Source organism: Barbus barbus (genome assembly GCF_936440315.1).
Source record: "Barbus barbus genome assembly, chromosome: 11".
Taxonomy (NCBI): Eukaryota; Metazoa; Chordata; class Actinopteri; order Cypriniformes; family Cyprinidae; genus Barbus; species Barbus barbus.
The window spans coordinates 12,956,948-12,973,792 of NC_136739.1; the positions used below are offsets into that span (position 1 = coordinate 12,956,948).

General features: G+C 36.8%; 1 protein-coding gene across 1 annotated transcript in view; it reads left to right on the plus strand.

Annotated features, from left to right (window-relative positions):
- LOC306876636 (synaptotagmin-like protein 5) overlaps positions 1-16,845 on the plus strand; it is a 28,903-nt gene extending 12,058 nt beyond the window's left edge. Inside the window, exons 6-16 of the mRNA XM_079427965.1 lie at positions 220-322; positions 419-548; positions 2,455-2,555; positions 2,771-2,848; positions 6,957-7,135; positions 8,419-8,521; positions 8,633-8,794; positions 8,895-9,003; positions 12,000-12,132; positions 12,235-12,443; positions 14,842-16,845. Coding sequence (XP_079284091.1) covers positions 220-322; positions 419-548; positions 2,455-2,555; positions 2,771-2,848; positions 6,957-7,135; positions 8,419-8,521; positions 8,633-8,794; positions 8,895-9,003; positions 12,000-12,132; positions 12,235-12,443; positions 14,842-14,984 — 1,450 coding nt within the window. The 3' untranslated portion in view covers positions 14,985-16,845. The remainder of the gene's footprint in view (positions 1-219; positions 323-418; positions 549-2,454; positions 2,556-2,770; positions 2,849-6,956; positions 7,136-8,418; positions 8,522-8,632; positions 8,795-8,894; positions 9,004-11,999; positions 12,133-12,234; positions 12,444-14,841) is intronic.

Genomic DNA, 16,845 nt, shown 5'->3' on the forward strand with positions numbered 1-16,845 from the left:
CATTTACAATATGACAAATGAGCCAGGAATAATAAAAACCATGATTTTGAACATGCCATATGCTTGGTGAGAACAATATAGCCTTGAAATTAATCCTGTTGCATACTGTTTCACACATTAATTCGGAAAAATGGTAGGCAGTGTAAACTTGACTGCAGTAAGCTAGTATTTCATTCTGTGCCAGCATGTGTCAGCTCATTAAGGCTGTCTGTGTTTTAGGAAGAGAGCGGTTGCAGTGGAATCATCAGGGTTACCAACAGTACCCAATAACAGGAGAGCACAAATGGTGAAAACACCAACCCAGACGGAGGCAAGAAACAGGGTAACACATGATCGCACAATTGCGTTCTTGTATACAGATTTGCGTGCATGACAAGAAAGCAGTGTTTGGTGTCTGTGCGTGCATGTGTTTATTCAGCCGGATGGGGCAGAGAGCGTGTCTAGTATACAAAGCAGTGACAGCGTTCCTGAAAAGATGGCGGATGGGCGGAGACAAACGGATTCTAGCACACCCTCTATCGCCATATCCAGAGCCTCCCTCTCATCAGGTATCACCATGGCAACAACTCGACATACATACATACACATACATACATACACATACACATATATATATATATATATATACTATTCCTGCCAACGACACCAGTAATGACATTTGCCCTCAAAATTGTCCTTATATCAGTTCACTAATATTATAAACTTTAGAAAGTCTGAGACCACATTGAAAATATGTGCTTCAGAATATAATTAAAACATGGGAATGAACCGTTACATCATGTTAAATAGAAATATATGTAGAAGAAATGGAAATGGAGTAAACAACAATAAATGTCTGTGAATACTTACAGGGCCATAGCCAGGATTTTTCAAATACCGAGGTCATTTTTTCTAACCCCCCCCACCCCCCCACCCCCCACCCCACCCCACACACACCGGTGCGGTGGCTTCACTTTTATGACGTCATGAGCTATCCAGTTCTCTATTATAGATCAGTGGATTCTAATGACAAATGAAACTTAGCGCTTGACAGTGCTGAACAGTCTGCCACTGACACACACAGGCTCACCTTCTCTCCTACTCTTTCCCTGCCCTTCTGTTGTTGGCTTTTTAAAACTTAATTTAGTTTGATGCAAGTTCCTCTTCATGTCTGCATTTCGCTCAAGACCACACTACGATCGATGTACTAGCTTACGTGAAAAAACATACGGCTTTCCCGCCTCTCTGAATCTGTAGCCTAGGTAACGTGACGTCAAGTGCCGCTGCCTGCAAAGACAGATAGAGGCGGAGATTTCACCTGAGAGATTAGACGGAGAATGTGAATTTAATTGGGAGAAAATACAGACGACATATATGGATTCGGACACGGACCGGGTTCTGTGTTTGGCATTGATCATCACTGCTGGATTGACTAATTTGAAATTTCGGGAAAAAATACAGAGGACATGACCTCGGTGTCCTCAATGGTAGATACGGCACTGAATACTTACCTCAAAAACAGAATGTATACCCCTTGTTCTACTGGGTTTTTTTGTTGTTTTTTTTAAGATACATTTTCTTGAAAAATCAATAAAAAAGTTAAAAAATAGACAAATACGTATGTGTAGAAATATTTAAGATTCTGCGCTGTTGCTCTATTAACATTTAGCACTTTAGGTCACTAATAAAATAAGCATTTTTTTTAGAATGATGATTCTCAACCTTTTTGACCTCCCATTTAAGTCCTCCCATTGTCCACAACAATAATTGACCCCATAATATTTGTTTGTGATTTACTGGATAATGATTTTTTTTCTCTCCTACCAGATCAAATATTTTGGAGCTTGGCATAACTAGATAAATGTATATTTATAAAATGTATGAAAATACCTGTGGAGTTGCACTATTTTATTAATTTACATGACTTCTACAAGTCTAGAAATAACACTTATTTTTCACAGTAATTACGCTGCCTCATTTATCCAAGTTTTTCAAGATTTCAAGTGAGAACCCCGTTCTTTTGAAGAACATAATTATTTTTACTTGTATTAGCTTGTTTTGTCTTGCGTCTTATTGTTTACTTGAAGTCTTCTTGAGGCCTCCTTTAGTAGGCCTTGCCCCCCGGTTGAGAACCGATGTTTTAGGCCATGTTAGCATTATTGTACAGCCTGTCAGATGCTCTTACTTCCACTGAAGCACAAGATGCTCTTTGGATCAAAACATGATTTTCCTCAAATCATGCTGGAGTGGAGAACATGATCATCAGGGTTTATATGAACATACTAAATAATTCTGAAATTTGTGTTAATATTTCAGTTCATCTTAAATGATGCTAATATAGTAAAAAAAAAAAACAAATAAAACCCCAACTTTTTCAATACTGGTCTCAGAATTTTGGACTTCACTGTGTGTCTTTAGAGGTATTATAAAATAGCCAGAAATTTGGTTAATCACAGCATCTTTCTCTCTTCACAGATCGCAGTCGCTCTGAGGTGGACCTCAGTAATCCTGGTGACGGGTTCAGTGAAGATCCTCTAATTAGTCGATGCAGCTCAGTTCCAGGCCTGAACGATGTGGTAGATTTCAGACACAGTCTCTTAAACCACTTCTCACTTGCAATAATTTTTTCCTGTGTGCAGGATATGATTTCCAGACAGGGAGTTAAAATGATAAGAGACAGCCTTCTGTAATGTGATTTTTCTGATATCATAGAGTGAAGTGATGGCGTAAAGGAAACCAGTGCTGTTTTCAATGTAATTAATATTCGCTGAAGGCAGTGTTTGTGCTTTAGGACTCAGATGAGGACATTGATGCGGTGTTATCAGCACACTATAAAACCAGCCGGAGCGTCTGCAGCGCGCAATCAATGGTATAATGGTTTGCACAGAAACACACAAAAACACTATAATTACAGGTGCTTTGCTGCAATTTGTTTGCTGGCTTTGTGCAGATGTCTGACTGAAACAAAATATGTAGCCTATTTGTTCCTCTTTCTGTGTTTTGCTTGTGTGTACTCTGTTTAGACTTTTATTTGTGTGCCTTATGGCAGGGGAACCAGAAATCCAACTCTTTACCTCCTTTTTCTGATATTAATATACACCATAAAACTTGTTCCAGCTTGTTCTCATGCCTTATGGATATTAGCATTTCCTCCTCCTGGCAAAATATCCAGTTACATGAGATCGCTTAATTTGTTGACTCACCTGGCAGACCCACACATGAATTTTTTATCTCCCAATCTCAGATACACACAATTAAGCATAGATGAAACCCGAAATAACTACTAAAAGTGATCATTGTCATATTTCTCGGTTCTTGGGCGCACATACAGATGCAGGTGGTGCATTAAGATACAACAAAGAGAGATAATTCAGGCAAACAAGAAGACAAGTGGCCTCTTTCAAAACAGCTGACATAACTCGTAGCTCACGCACAGTCGCTAATAGCTAGATGAGTCAGATGTGAAGGGTGCGGAATGAAGAAGGAACACAAGAAAAAAGCAAAAAAAATAGCAACTACAGTCGTATTTTCACAGAATAAAGGTTCTGTCATTATTTACTCACCCTCATGTCATTAGAAACCTACATTATGCTCTTTTGTTGAACACAAAAGATGACGTTTTGAAGAATATTAATGCTGCTCTATGGCATACAGTGAAAGTGAATGGCGAACGGGGTGGTCAAGCTCCACATAATGACAAAAAGCACCTTAAATGTAAATGTGGTATGATCCAAACTCTTGTGATGTATTCCAAATATAATGTATTTCAATGAACTAAAAGATATGCGATATTTCGCTAATCCCTAGTGAAAAATTAATATACTAAAATGTATTTAAAATACATTTATTGCTAAGTATACTACAAGTACATTTACATATTTATGTGCTAAATAAAAATACCCTGCAATTGTACTTTTAGTTTACTAAACTGGTATACTTTAAAGTCAGCTACAGTGCCCTCCATAAGTATTGGAACAGTAAAGACAAAATTGCTCTGTTGGCTGTGGAGTCAAGACATTTGCAAATATGATTAAAAGATGAATATGAGACAAAACTACAGAATGTCACATTTTATTATTAGCCGTTTCAACACAAACCAAATAAAAAGAACAGCACTTTTAGAGTTCATCCCACTCATTGATGTGAGCACAAGTATTGGGACAGTTGAACATAAGGCAGATATAAAAGATTAAAAGCTATTATTTAGTTGCAGATCCCTTGCCCACAATCACAGCAGTGAGTCTGTGACCCATAGACATCACCAGACTCTTCATTCATCCTTTGAAATGCTTTTCCCAGCCTTTAATGCAGCCAATTCCAATTGTTGCTTGTTTTGGGGAGTTTCTGCCTTTACGCTCCTCTCCAGCTGGTGAAATTCATGTTCAATCGATTTAAAATCTGGAGATTGACTTGGGCAATCTAAGACTTTCCATTTCTTTGCCCTTATAAATTCCTTGACTGAACTGGCAGGGTGTTTTGGGTCATTGTCCTGATGCAATATGAATCACTTCCCAATGAATCTAGTGGCATTTTCTTGAATATTGGTAGGCAAGATGGTTTTGTACCCTTCCAAATTCATTCTGCTACTGTCATCATACATTAAGTCATCAGTAAAGTTTAGAGGGCCTGTTCCAGAGGCAGCCATGCATGCCCATGCCATGACACCACCTCCGCCATGCTTGGGATCATTGCAGTTCCCTTTTTATCTCCACATTTTTGCTTTCCCGTCACTTAGATAAAGGTTCATCTTTGTCTCATCGGTCCATAAACACAGTTCCAAAACTCTTCTGGCTCACCTTTGTGCTTTTTTGCAAACTCTAATCTTGCCTTTCTATTTTTGGTGCTGGTCCGAGGTTTGCATCTTGCTGTGTAGCATCTGTAATTCTGTGGCAAAGTCTCCTGAGGACAGTAGATTGTCGGAGCATCACCCCAGCTTTCTGGAAGTTGTTGGTAATTTTACAGACATGTCTTTTAGGGTTCATTTTCACAGCTTTTATGATTTGTCTGTCATCAACTGCTGTTGTTTTCTCAGCCGATCAGCTCGTTGTTGGTTGCTGGTGTCGCTGGTGGTTTCCAAACTCTTGATTTCTCCATGCCCTTTGTTTTTGCTAGAGCTCTAACTGACTTCCTCTTTTCTTTTAGCATCCAAATCACTTGCTTTTCTCTCAAAGTCAGCTCCCTCGTCTTCATCCTGGTTTGTCTGTGTTATCATCGAATGCAAGATTCAGAATACAGAAGTAATGGATATAACTGATACGACACATTCCTTGCATTTAATATCTGAAGAATTAATGCAACAGGACACAGCTGATCACTTAGAAAGACCTGTGAGGCAACTGTTCCAATACTTATGCTCACATCAGATAGAGGGATGAAACTCTAAAAGTGCTGAACTTCTTAGCTGGTAAAACATCTCTGTGTTGAATCACCCAATAATAAAATGTGACATTCTGTAGTTTTATCTCATATTCATCTTTTAATCATATTTGTAAATGTCTTGACTCCACAGCCAGCAGAGCAATTTTGTCTTTACTGTTCCAATACTTTTGGAGGGCACTGTATATTTGAACAACTAATTCTGTGCTTAATACACTTAAATTGCACAGAAGTAGTCCAACTAAACATATGCTGAAGTATATTTGATTGTGCTAATAAGAACTATTACAAGTATACTTCAGGTACATTTTAAATATCTTTCATTTAAAGACCGATATTATTCAAAAAATTATGCAATCCTCATCAGTAGTGACATTAAAATAAATTTTAGGCTTAATATTAAGAAATGTGCATTGTAAACAAGTAGTACTCTAACTAAAGCTGAATTATAATTTTTAAATCCGTAAGACTGGAGCGATATGTCAGGAAATATGTTAATAGATTTGAACTATAGTTACTATGAAATGAATGTATTTTAAATATACTACTTTTTCGCAAGGGTTAATACTTGTTGAAAATCTTGCTCTGTGCCATAGCTCAGAAATTCAAATGTGCCTTGTCAAGATGTATTGTGCCAGAATTTACATTTATTTTATGGCTTCAAAAGACCTATGGACTGCTTATGGTGCTTTTTGTCATGTTTGGAGGCATTCAGCTCCAGTTCCCATTCGATTTTGGGAATGGAAATAAGTAGTGATTAGTCAAATTTAAATTTTTTACATAACACTGAAACAGAAATGAAAGCCTTCATTTAGCTGAAAAACGAAAACTGAAGATAATGTTTGAGTAATTAAATTTTAGTAACTGAACTGAAGTAAATTAAACCATAGCAAGTGCGTGGCTTCATTTCAGCCAAACAAATTTTAAAACACATTTATCTGTTGTAGCTTATCCATGTTGTGTGTACCAAATAGACACTGACATGGTTAAAACACATCTTCTGAGAAGTGCTAATTGAACACCACTGTTCGAAATCATTTTTTTGCTCTTTAGTTTGATATTTTCCGTTGTCGAAATTTCAGTGCATCACTAGAAAAGAGCCTTGTGAATGTTCTACTAAAACATTCCCTTTATGGAAGAAAAAAGGTCAGATGGGTTTGAAATTACATAAGGGTGAGTAAATACGACAGTGTTCATTTTTGGACTGTGACATCTACAAATAATCATATGTGAAAAAATTCCTTCCTGACTCCAGCAATCTGTCTCCTGTCATATTATCTATGTTTTTCTTTTTCTACTTTTCAGCTCTCTGTTTTTTTCCTGCTGTCAATCTTCTCTTCTCTCTTTCTGTCTCCTGTCTTATTCTAGTCTTCCACACCTACCTCGGAGAGAAAGTGGGGTTTCCTTAATGTACCTGACTCAGATGCTGACACTGTGAGTGTTCGGTGTGTGTTTGAGTGCAGATGTGTGTCTGTTTGTTGCTCTGTTGGCTTCAGTTTCTCTCTCTTGCCTTTCTGTACCACTGAAGAGTCATGCATGCACTCAAACACAAGCTTGTGAAAGATGCACCCCCAAAGACTCTGCTTATGTGTGCTCTCCAGACCAGCATCAACAGTATGATGAGCGTGTACAGTGAGACGGGGGACTATGGCAACGTGCGGGTTTCCGGGGAGATCCTGCTCAACATCTCTTACAGCTATAAAACAGGGGCACTCAATGTGCTCGTCCGCGAGTGCCGCTGCCTAGCAACCGGGGATGAGAGGAGACAGCGCACGGATGCGTAAGGCCACACACACACACACACACACACACACACACACACACACACACACTTCACTTTGAGCCCTGGCAGAGCGTTTCTGCTTTGCATGTATTTGGGATGCCAGTATATTAACATTAGATTTATCTCAATTAATTATTTTATTAATTAATTTAAAGTTCACCCAAAAATTTTAATTCTGTCGTTATTTACCACAAGCAGTGTTATCTTAGTATTATTTTTTATGACTATAGTATTTATAATAATAATAAGCTTTTATTTTCATAATTTTAGTTTTCATTTTAATTTAAAGTTTTAGTAATTTAGTTATGTGCTTTTGTCATTTTTATTGTATTTATTCATTTTATTTAACTTTTATTGTATTTTTTATTTTTTATTTTGGTTTTATAAAGGTACCTAAAGGTATTTGATTTCAGTTAGTTCTAATTTTTATATATATTTTTAAGTTTAAGTTTTTCATCAAATAATTATATATTATTTATTCCAATTAATTAAAAAAAACATTTTAATAGTTGATTTTCAGGATAATTATTGGTAATTTAATTTAAATTCCAATCTGTTCCTCAAAAATCCATTAGCTTTTGTTTTCATAATTTTGTTTTCATTTTAAATTTTTAGTAGCTTAGTTATGTGCTTTTGTCACTTTTAATTGTTTTTTATATTATATTATTTTATATTCTATTTAGTTTTCTTTTTTTTTTCTATTTTGGTTTTATTTTTAGTCATTTTAGTATGTCAACTTAAAGGTATTTTATTTCAGTTAGTGGCCAAGGTAGCATTTCTAATTTTCATTCGTTTTTTATATTATTTTATTTCAATTAATGAGAAACAGTAGTTAATTTTCATTATTATTGGTAATTTAATGACTTTATTTATTTTAGATTTTTGGGTAAACTACTCCTTTTCATTTAAATTTTATCAGTGTCCTCCGGAAGCCTTCTTCTACTTTTGTACTTTAGTTTTATTAAAGTTGTTTTGAGTGGTACAGAAATGCACCTCAGTTCAGTATCCATTGATATTCTCATCTAAATAAATCAATACAAAAAAAGACACTGTTTTCTTTTATTAAAAAGGAACCAAATGGTTTAAGTCAATAACAGATAATAAGATTAATCACTCATTATTGACATTGAATTATTGTAGTCCTTGACTGCTCTAGATTCATGACATAACTTGTATAAAAGGTATTTATTTGTTGTATCAATTTAAAATATTCATACAAAGGTGTCAGAGGCTGATATTGTACAAAAGCAAACATTTTGGTATTGTGTTTGTGTGTGCAGCTATGTTAAAACATATCTCCTGCCAGACAAGTCCCGTCAAAGCAAGAGGAAAACCAGCATCAAAAGCAACACCACTAACCCACTGTTCAATGAAAACCTGAGGGTAAGAGGACTTTCATGCCTGCCTTACAAAGGTTTTGTATTGAGATCGAAGAGATATTGCAAATGAGATATTGATTTAAAGGCTCTCATCTGTCTCTGTCCCTCTGGATAGTACGTGGTCAGTCACTCTCAGCTGGAGACGCGCACACTGCAGCTTTCTGTGTGGCATCATGATCGTTTTGGACACAACAACTTCCTGGGGGAGACGGAGCTGACCTTTGACTCCTGGGATTTTGACACACAGATAGAGGAGTGGTTCTCTCTACAGCCCAGGGTGAGCTGAGCTGAACACACACAAACAGAAACAGCGAGAGATAAAGAGGAGTGTGTTGACATGGATAAGTGTGATACTGAAATGTGTGTGTTTGTGTCAGAATGACTCTTATGTGGACTCAGTGATGCACTACAAAGGAGAACTGACAGTGGTTTTGAAGTACATTCCTGCAGAGAGAAATATCTCACTGCCTCTGGACCAAGTGCAAGGTATGATATAAAATTAGAAATTATATTATTTCTGTCATGACAACTCTCGGAGCGCTTGGCATGGTAATGTACATGACAGTGTTAATGTATTTGGTCTTGGCGGAATAGATCTGCTACACTGCTGCGGCAGAGCAAGTACCGAGACTTACTACTGCCAATACACCCACAACATGCTGCTGTGAGCATGTAGGAAATTCTGCTGCTGTACATATAACATATGAATAACCCCCCACAAAGCAGGAGACACGGAACAATACAATACAAGCCAATATATGCATGCTGCTGAATATAAGGATAAACTGCTGCATCAGTGGACATGCATGTATCCACAAACATAAAGATGAACAGACAAGAAAAGACAAGACACCCCCCACAAACAGATCTATCGCCAAGAGATATGTACTGCTGCTGATCAGAAGAGCCATGTGAACAGCATGTATTACTATCTATGTGTGCCTGGGCTACCACACCGACTGGCTTAACACTAGTGGCCTATGACTATGTGAGACTTGGTTACCACACCGACCAGTTTAACAATAGTGGCCTACAACTATGTGTGCCTTGGCTACCACGCCGACCAGCTTAATAGTGCAGTAGTCCCTCACTGCAGCAGAACAAAGATCCAGGGGGCGGGGTTGGATCCACATCTAGGGGGTGGGGATGGGTGGGTTTAGGGATCAGGGGGTGGAGACGGGTAGGTTCAAGTAAATGCAAGGTGGGAGGAGTTGGATCTAGATCCAACCACGCCCCCTAGATCTTGTGTTCTGCAGTGAGGACCATCTCGTAATGTTAATTAACAACATGGATATATGTTGCAATCCGATAGAGAAGACCCCAGCATCCACCTGAGCAAATATCATAATTTAGTCATATGATATCTGCTGTTACTTTCTACACTTCATCAGTCCCAGCGGCAGCATAACAGCTCGTTAATTCATGTTTGTGCAATGATGAGAAGGACAAAGTTAGCCGATGCCTGCCTTTTACTCTTTAGTGTAGATAAATCAGAATCAGAATGAGCTTTATTGGCCAAGTATGTTTACACATACAAGGAATTTGTTGTAGTGACAGAAGCTCCACAGTGCAACAGAAAGACCGCAACAGGACACAGATAATAAAAGAATAACAACACACAATATATAATATAGACAACTATGTATGTACAGGTCAAGTATGTGCAAATTAGAAATGGGAAAATAAAAATAAAATAAGTGAGTGTGGTGAATGGATAATGCATTAGTTGTGTGTTCCACGTTTATTGTTGAGTGTTCATGAGATGGATTGCCTGAGGGAAGAAACTGTTCCTGTGTCTGGTTGTTCTGGTGCACAGAGCTCTGTAGCATCGACCAGACAGTAACCGTTCAAAGAGGGAGTGTGCTGGGTGTGAGGGGTCCAGGGTGATTTTGCCAGCCCTTTTGCTCACTCTGGATAAGTACAGTTCTTGGAGTGTGGGGAGGGTTGTACCAGTGATTCGCTCAGCAGTCCGGACTACCCTCCGTAGTCTTCTGAGGTCAGATTTGGTAGCTGAGCTGAACCAGACAGTTATTGAAGTGCAGAGGATGGATTCAATGATGGTGGTGTAGAACTGTTTCAGCAGCTCCTGTGGTTATCACTTATCAGGGTTATAGTTATCAGTTAAAAGTTATCAGGGTTACAGTGCATATAACTCCTGGGTGGACTGGCTTGAATGAACTGAAATAAAAGGAGAATATAAACGTTCTTTCTCTGTTTTCTGGTCACGAGCACATTTCTCCGAACTACACTATCCATAATGCATTTCATTCAGGACTACATCAACCATAGATAAGTGATCTTAAGCAATAACTCTTAATTCCCTTCTTCCTCAACACTGTCATTGATATGACTGCGATAAGCGCGTGCTTCTGACACCGTGTGCAGCTGAAATCAACCACACACACACTCAATGAAAACACTGACCTTAGAAATAACGAACGTGAACATTGAGATTACTCCGATGTATATGGTGAACCCCGGTTGAAATGCATAGAATACACAAGAATGCTTATATCGTTTTACCGGTTTTCATGTCCGTTGCATGTCCTCAGAGCGATTACATGCACTAAGCTGCCTTTGTTCCAGCTGTATAAACATAGATGCTAAATATGCTTAATATTTCGCTGCTGCATACGATGCAAACTGCTAACATGACACTTAGTTTGAACTTGTTTGTTGCTCATTTTTGCATTCAATTAGGCAGACCATGCAAATATATACAGCGATATGGATTAAAAGAGCACTCACTTATTTTGGATGTTGATTTCAGCTGTTCTGAAGTGCGCTGCCGAACTGCTACAGCAAACAAAACCAGGTATTTGAATATTGAGCAGTGAGCTCATTGGCTACTGATACAGGAGAAAACCAATCAGCTGTGCCATGTGATAATGATGTCATTAGTTCAGATTGAGTTAGACCCTTAGACCTATCGGACTGCGCCATCTAGAGTTTCATGCCAGAACTCTGTATTTCTCCACCTTTTCATTGTTATTAAAACATATGACTTTTATGACAGCGCATTACTGAATTTTAATATGGCACTCATTTATTTATAGAGTGGTTTATAATTATGATGTTGCCTATCAGTCATAAACAGATTACAGTTAGCTTTGTAAACTATTACATGGAAGAATAATTTATTATGATTATTAATAGTAATATATACAATATTTATACAATTTTTTTTGCTACTTATCACTTTGTTTTAAACACGCTAAATACAATAAAACGTAGGATATTTATACAATCAACTTATATAAAATACAAAAACAATTACTGTGCATGATAAATAAAAAATGCAAAGATGCATAATGTAAATTTAGAAGCATTTCATCCATCCAGGATATCTAATAATTTTCACAACAACATGAGATTGCTTTGAAATTTTCAAAGCAATTTTTATTTAGAATTTTCTATTTGAGCTCCTAGAAGCTCTCTGTATATGTTACTAGCATTTAATCAAGTTCACTTTTGTTTCTTAGTCAAAAAGGGATTTCTAAAAGGAAAGAAGAAGACCATCACTCTTCCTAAAGGAGGAATGGTGGAGCTGCTGGTTAAGGAGGCAAAAAACCTGACAGCCGTCAAAGGAGGGTCCTCTGACCCATTTGTAAAAGGGTGAGTTAATTTTTTCTCCGTATACAGTACACTTTGTAAACTCCCACTCCTTCTTATACTTCACAAACTCACACTTACAATCCTTTTCTTCTTGCGTACCAGATACCTGCTGCCTGATGACAAGAAAAGCACAAAGCACAAGACCGCTGTGGTGAAGCGCACCGTAAATCCACGCTGGAATCACACCTTCACATACTGCGGCCTGCAGCATGGCGATCTGGACAGCGTGTGTCTGGAGCTGACTGTGTGGGACAGAGAGCCCTTCGCCAGTAACGTCTTCCTGGGTGGTGTGCGGCTCGGGGCAGGGACAGGTGAGTCTTTCTTTAGCTCAGCCTTTTTCAGTTTAGTCTTTAACTTTGGATGAGGCCAATTAGAAATCCAGAGTATGCATTTCAAGCTTTGCATTTTCTGCAAACAAAAATGTGTATATGAACCAACAGAAATAAATATTAAATTGCAATATTATAGATGAAAGCCTTTTTAGTTTTCATTTTAATTTTAGTAAATTTATTTTATCCTTTTGTTCATTTTTATTATTTCTATATTGCTTTAATTTATTTTAATTTTACTTGTAGTAATTTTTAATTCAACTTCAGCTCATTTATTTCTTTTTTTTCAGGTTTTTCTTCTAATTTTTAGGTTTTATTTTACCTCAGGTTAAGTTACCGAAAACATTTGAATAGTTTTGGGGCTAGATTTACTTACAACTTTCCCCAACAAAAACCCTCTTTTAGAGTTAAAAAAATAATGTCAGGATTTTCTAAAGACACACAGTGAAACAATAGATGAAAAGGCATGGATACAGTTATTTTTGCAACTGACCTTATTACATATGCATTTTTCAGATGCAAAATATATGGGGGGAGAGTGTTTAAATTCAGTAACACAAAATTCTCAGGTACTCTGCAAACCTCAGGTAATAACAGTCAAGCTTTTTTTTTCATTTAGATCATCTGCTTCTTTACCATAGCTTCCTATGCCTGCTGGATTCTGATAATAATATATTTTAAATTGTATTTCCCACATTAGTAGGACAGATTTCTATATAATGTTTTTACTGTGAAAACTGCTTAATAGTGCAGTAGTCCCTCACTGCAGCAGAACAAAGATCCAGGGGGCGGGGTTGGATCCACATCTAGGGGGTGGAGATTGGGTGGGGATGGGTGGGTTTAGGGATCAGGGGGTGGAGACGGGTAGGTTCAAGTAAATGCAAGGTGGGAGTATATTAAATACTGACTCAAATTAAGATAATCATTCAGTCCCAAATGTTCTTGAATACAATTTCCACTGTAATGTTCTTTTCAAATGTCTCCTTAATCATCAATGATGCATGAAGCGCTACTTTGTGCAACACATTTTGTATTCATGCTGAACTAATTTACTGTTACAAATATGTTTTATTCATTTCTTCACTCTCTCATGATCAGATAATTTGTTTTCTCATTGATGATTATGTATTAAAGAGGCCAAATTCTACACTTTTGCCGTATTTATAATCAGCAATGTTCCTTCAGATTTCTTGCATTAAAATCAGTTTACAAGACTAATTTCCACCCTTTCTGGCCATTTAATGAAACTGTTTTTTCAACTGTATCTTTATTTGTGTTGCAAATGTATTTCAATATTTCTAATTCAAATAAATGCTGTTCTTTTGAACTTTCCATAAAAATATTAAGCAGCACAACTGTTTTCAACATTGATAATATGATGATATTAAAAATGTTTCAAATCAGGATATTAGAATGGTTTCTGAAGGATCATGTGGCACTGAAGACTGAAGTAAATGCTGCTGAAAAATTAGCTGTGTATCACAGGAATAAATACAATTTTTAAACTGTATTAAAATAGCAATCATTTTGAATATTTCTCTGCGATACACTAAATGGGCTCTTTGATGTGAATTACAGCTGAACGCGCACAAAAAAAAAATTAGGCAGCGGCAATTTGTGTAAATAGCATAATTTTTTTTAGCGATGGATGCTATTATAGCAATAGATGCTATTTACACCAAGTGAAAATAGCAGTATTTTTTAAAGATATGCTATTTACACTGTGCAAATAGCTATAGATTCTATTTATACTATGTTAAAATAGCAAGATTTTCTGCTATTTATACTACGCATTGCAAATAATGGCAATTATCTGCACCTCAGTATTGTAGTACATTATAAAACAGTACGCAATAATTACGTATTGAGTGTAAATTATAGTTTTAATTCAAATTATTAAATTGATGCCACCTCCTACCCTAACCCTACCCGATACTTTTTCAAATTTTTTATTATTTCCTTAATTTTTATTTAAAATAAATACCTTTCTGATGCAATATGAGATTTAAAAAGGGAGGAAAAAAGTTTAGCAAAAGACGGGCTTGAACTCGGGTCGATCGCGTCAAAAAGTACGTGCCTTCTACGTCACTGAAATTGATGTTGGATTAGCGTCTTTTTTTATTGTTGACCAACTCAATCAAACGTTAGTGGGGGAAGTTAGTGTAAATAGCCTTTGCCAACAAGTCGGGCTATTTGCACTTGGTGTAAATAGACACTCCGAAAAAAGGATCTAGCTAGCCACAATAAGTATATTTAATTTCTTTAAATGATTAAAATTTTTCCCCTGCGAGGGTCTGACATATAAGCAGCACGACTAAGATTTTCTTCTCATTTTGATCTTGCATACAGAGCAGTTAACTGACATTTTTGTGACCTGCAGGTCTGAGTTATGGGAAGGAAGTAGATTGGAACGATGCCTATGGGGAAGAGCAACGGCTATGGCAACGCATGATTGACAACCCTGAGGTCCCGCAAGAGTGCACCCTGATGCTGCGATCCAGCATGGCCAAGAGGAAGACATAGAGAGAAAGAGGGAGAGTTTCCTTGGCAATACTCATCAAATCCGATCACCTCTAGACACTTTAAAGTGCTCTTTATGTTCTTTGGTAGTACACACACTACCCAGATTCTCATTCCAACAGGTATATGCATTCTATATTCTCAAAACACTCATATGTACACACACATATGCGCCTCTAAGGTCCTACACTCTAAAAAATGCTGGGTTAAATATGGACAAACCCAGCGCTTGGTTGTATTTACACGTAGTATTAAGATCCATCTTGACTGAGACGGATTGGCATTTATACCTGATGTTAACGTATTTCTCAAATGTTTCTCTTGTGACCACTTGGGATCGGATTTCAAAGGGAAGAAAATCTGATTTAATGTCTACATGCATCTTTTATGTCAGTGCAGTACTGCATGTTGTTAAAGCACAAAAAAGTGAAAAAGAAAAGGGAAGAGGAAAAAAAAAAATCTCTCCTAAATATATTTAAATTTTAATCTAAGCTCAGATATAAAGTTTAAAGCTGCTCTCACAATTATTTTAGTCGAGTTCTTGTATTAAGCACACTTCAAAAGTGCGTGCTTCAAAAGATATTGATGTCAGGCTTATTGAAGAAATGTTTTAATTGGATGGTTAATTTTAAAGCTACATGTAACTACTTTCCTGCTGCAGTGGATGACGGGCAGGTGTACACTGCCCTTCGCTGACCTGTCTTCATTTAGCACTGACAGCTTGTGATAGAACAGCCGAGATAAATCTCATACCAGGTGTAAATGGTGCGACACACTACACTTCAACCCAGGTGTGATTGTATATTTATAAACCAAACGCTCACTGGCCAGAACTGTGAATAGCACATGAAGAATATTTCAAAAGAGCACTGTGAACAACAAGTCGTTATCAACAAAGGTCACATTTGTCCTGAAAGAACAAAGAACAAAGCACAAAGCACTTCCTCCAAACACTCAAACAAAAATAAATCCAATTTGCACAGATAGTACCTGCATATAACGCTTGCACACATGAGAACAATGTCCTGGATGTGATCAGTCATTTCTGTGAGCACGTTTATATAGACATGCATAAAAGATGTTATGATAATCGTGTCAGATCTGTCACATACACATAAATTTGGCTAAAGAGAGACTGATGCTGACTGTTAAATTTCATAGCTAGTTTTACCACAGTTTTAATGTAAAAAACAGAATTGTGGTGTAAAAAAAAGAATATCTGAGGTCAGTGTAATTCATTACGTTGAACTAGATTTACAGTTCCTCCGAGAAATTCCAATGTTTTTGGAAAAATGATTGTGTAAACCCAAATGTAGAGTAGATAAAGTAGGAAGATTACATTTATATGAGACTAGTAATAATTCAGCCTGCAAATATTAGTAGATTATTTCATCTGCCACTGATCTATCACACCACACTTCAAAGGAAAAAAAATGCTATATAATATAATTATAACCAAAAACACAAAAAAAAAAAGTCTAAAACTATCTATAAAAATTTTATTTATAGCCAAAAAAAGAGGATAGAAATAGCAAAAGAGATTGTAATACTGAAAAGGATCACAAAACACACACACGTTGCATAAGCACAATGCCTAGAGCCTCCATGAATAATGTGTACACCCCCTTTATACCTAATACTTTTGTTAGCATCAGTCAAGTGAATAGACCTTATAGACAACTTACTGTTTAATAAATTGAGAGAGTTTGTGGCATGTATATGGCTCAATGTTTGACATCCAAGTGTTAAAATGTCTAATATAGTTCACAGCATGTTTGGTGTATGTGTGCTGTTTCCACTCTCATCAGGAAGACTGATTCTGTACTGTACTTTATCATCTTCAGAAAGAGAATAAACTATTATT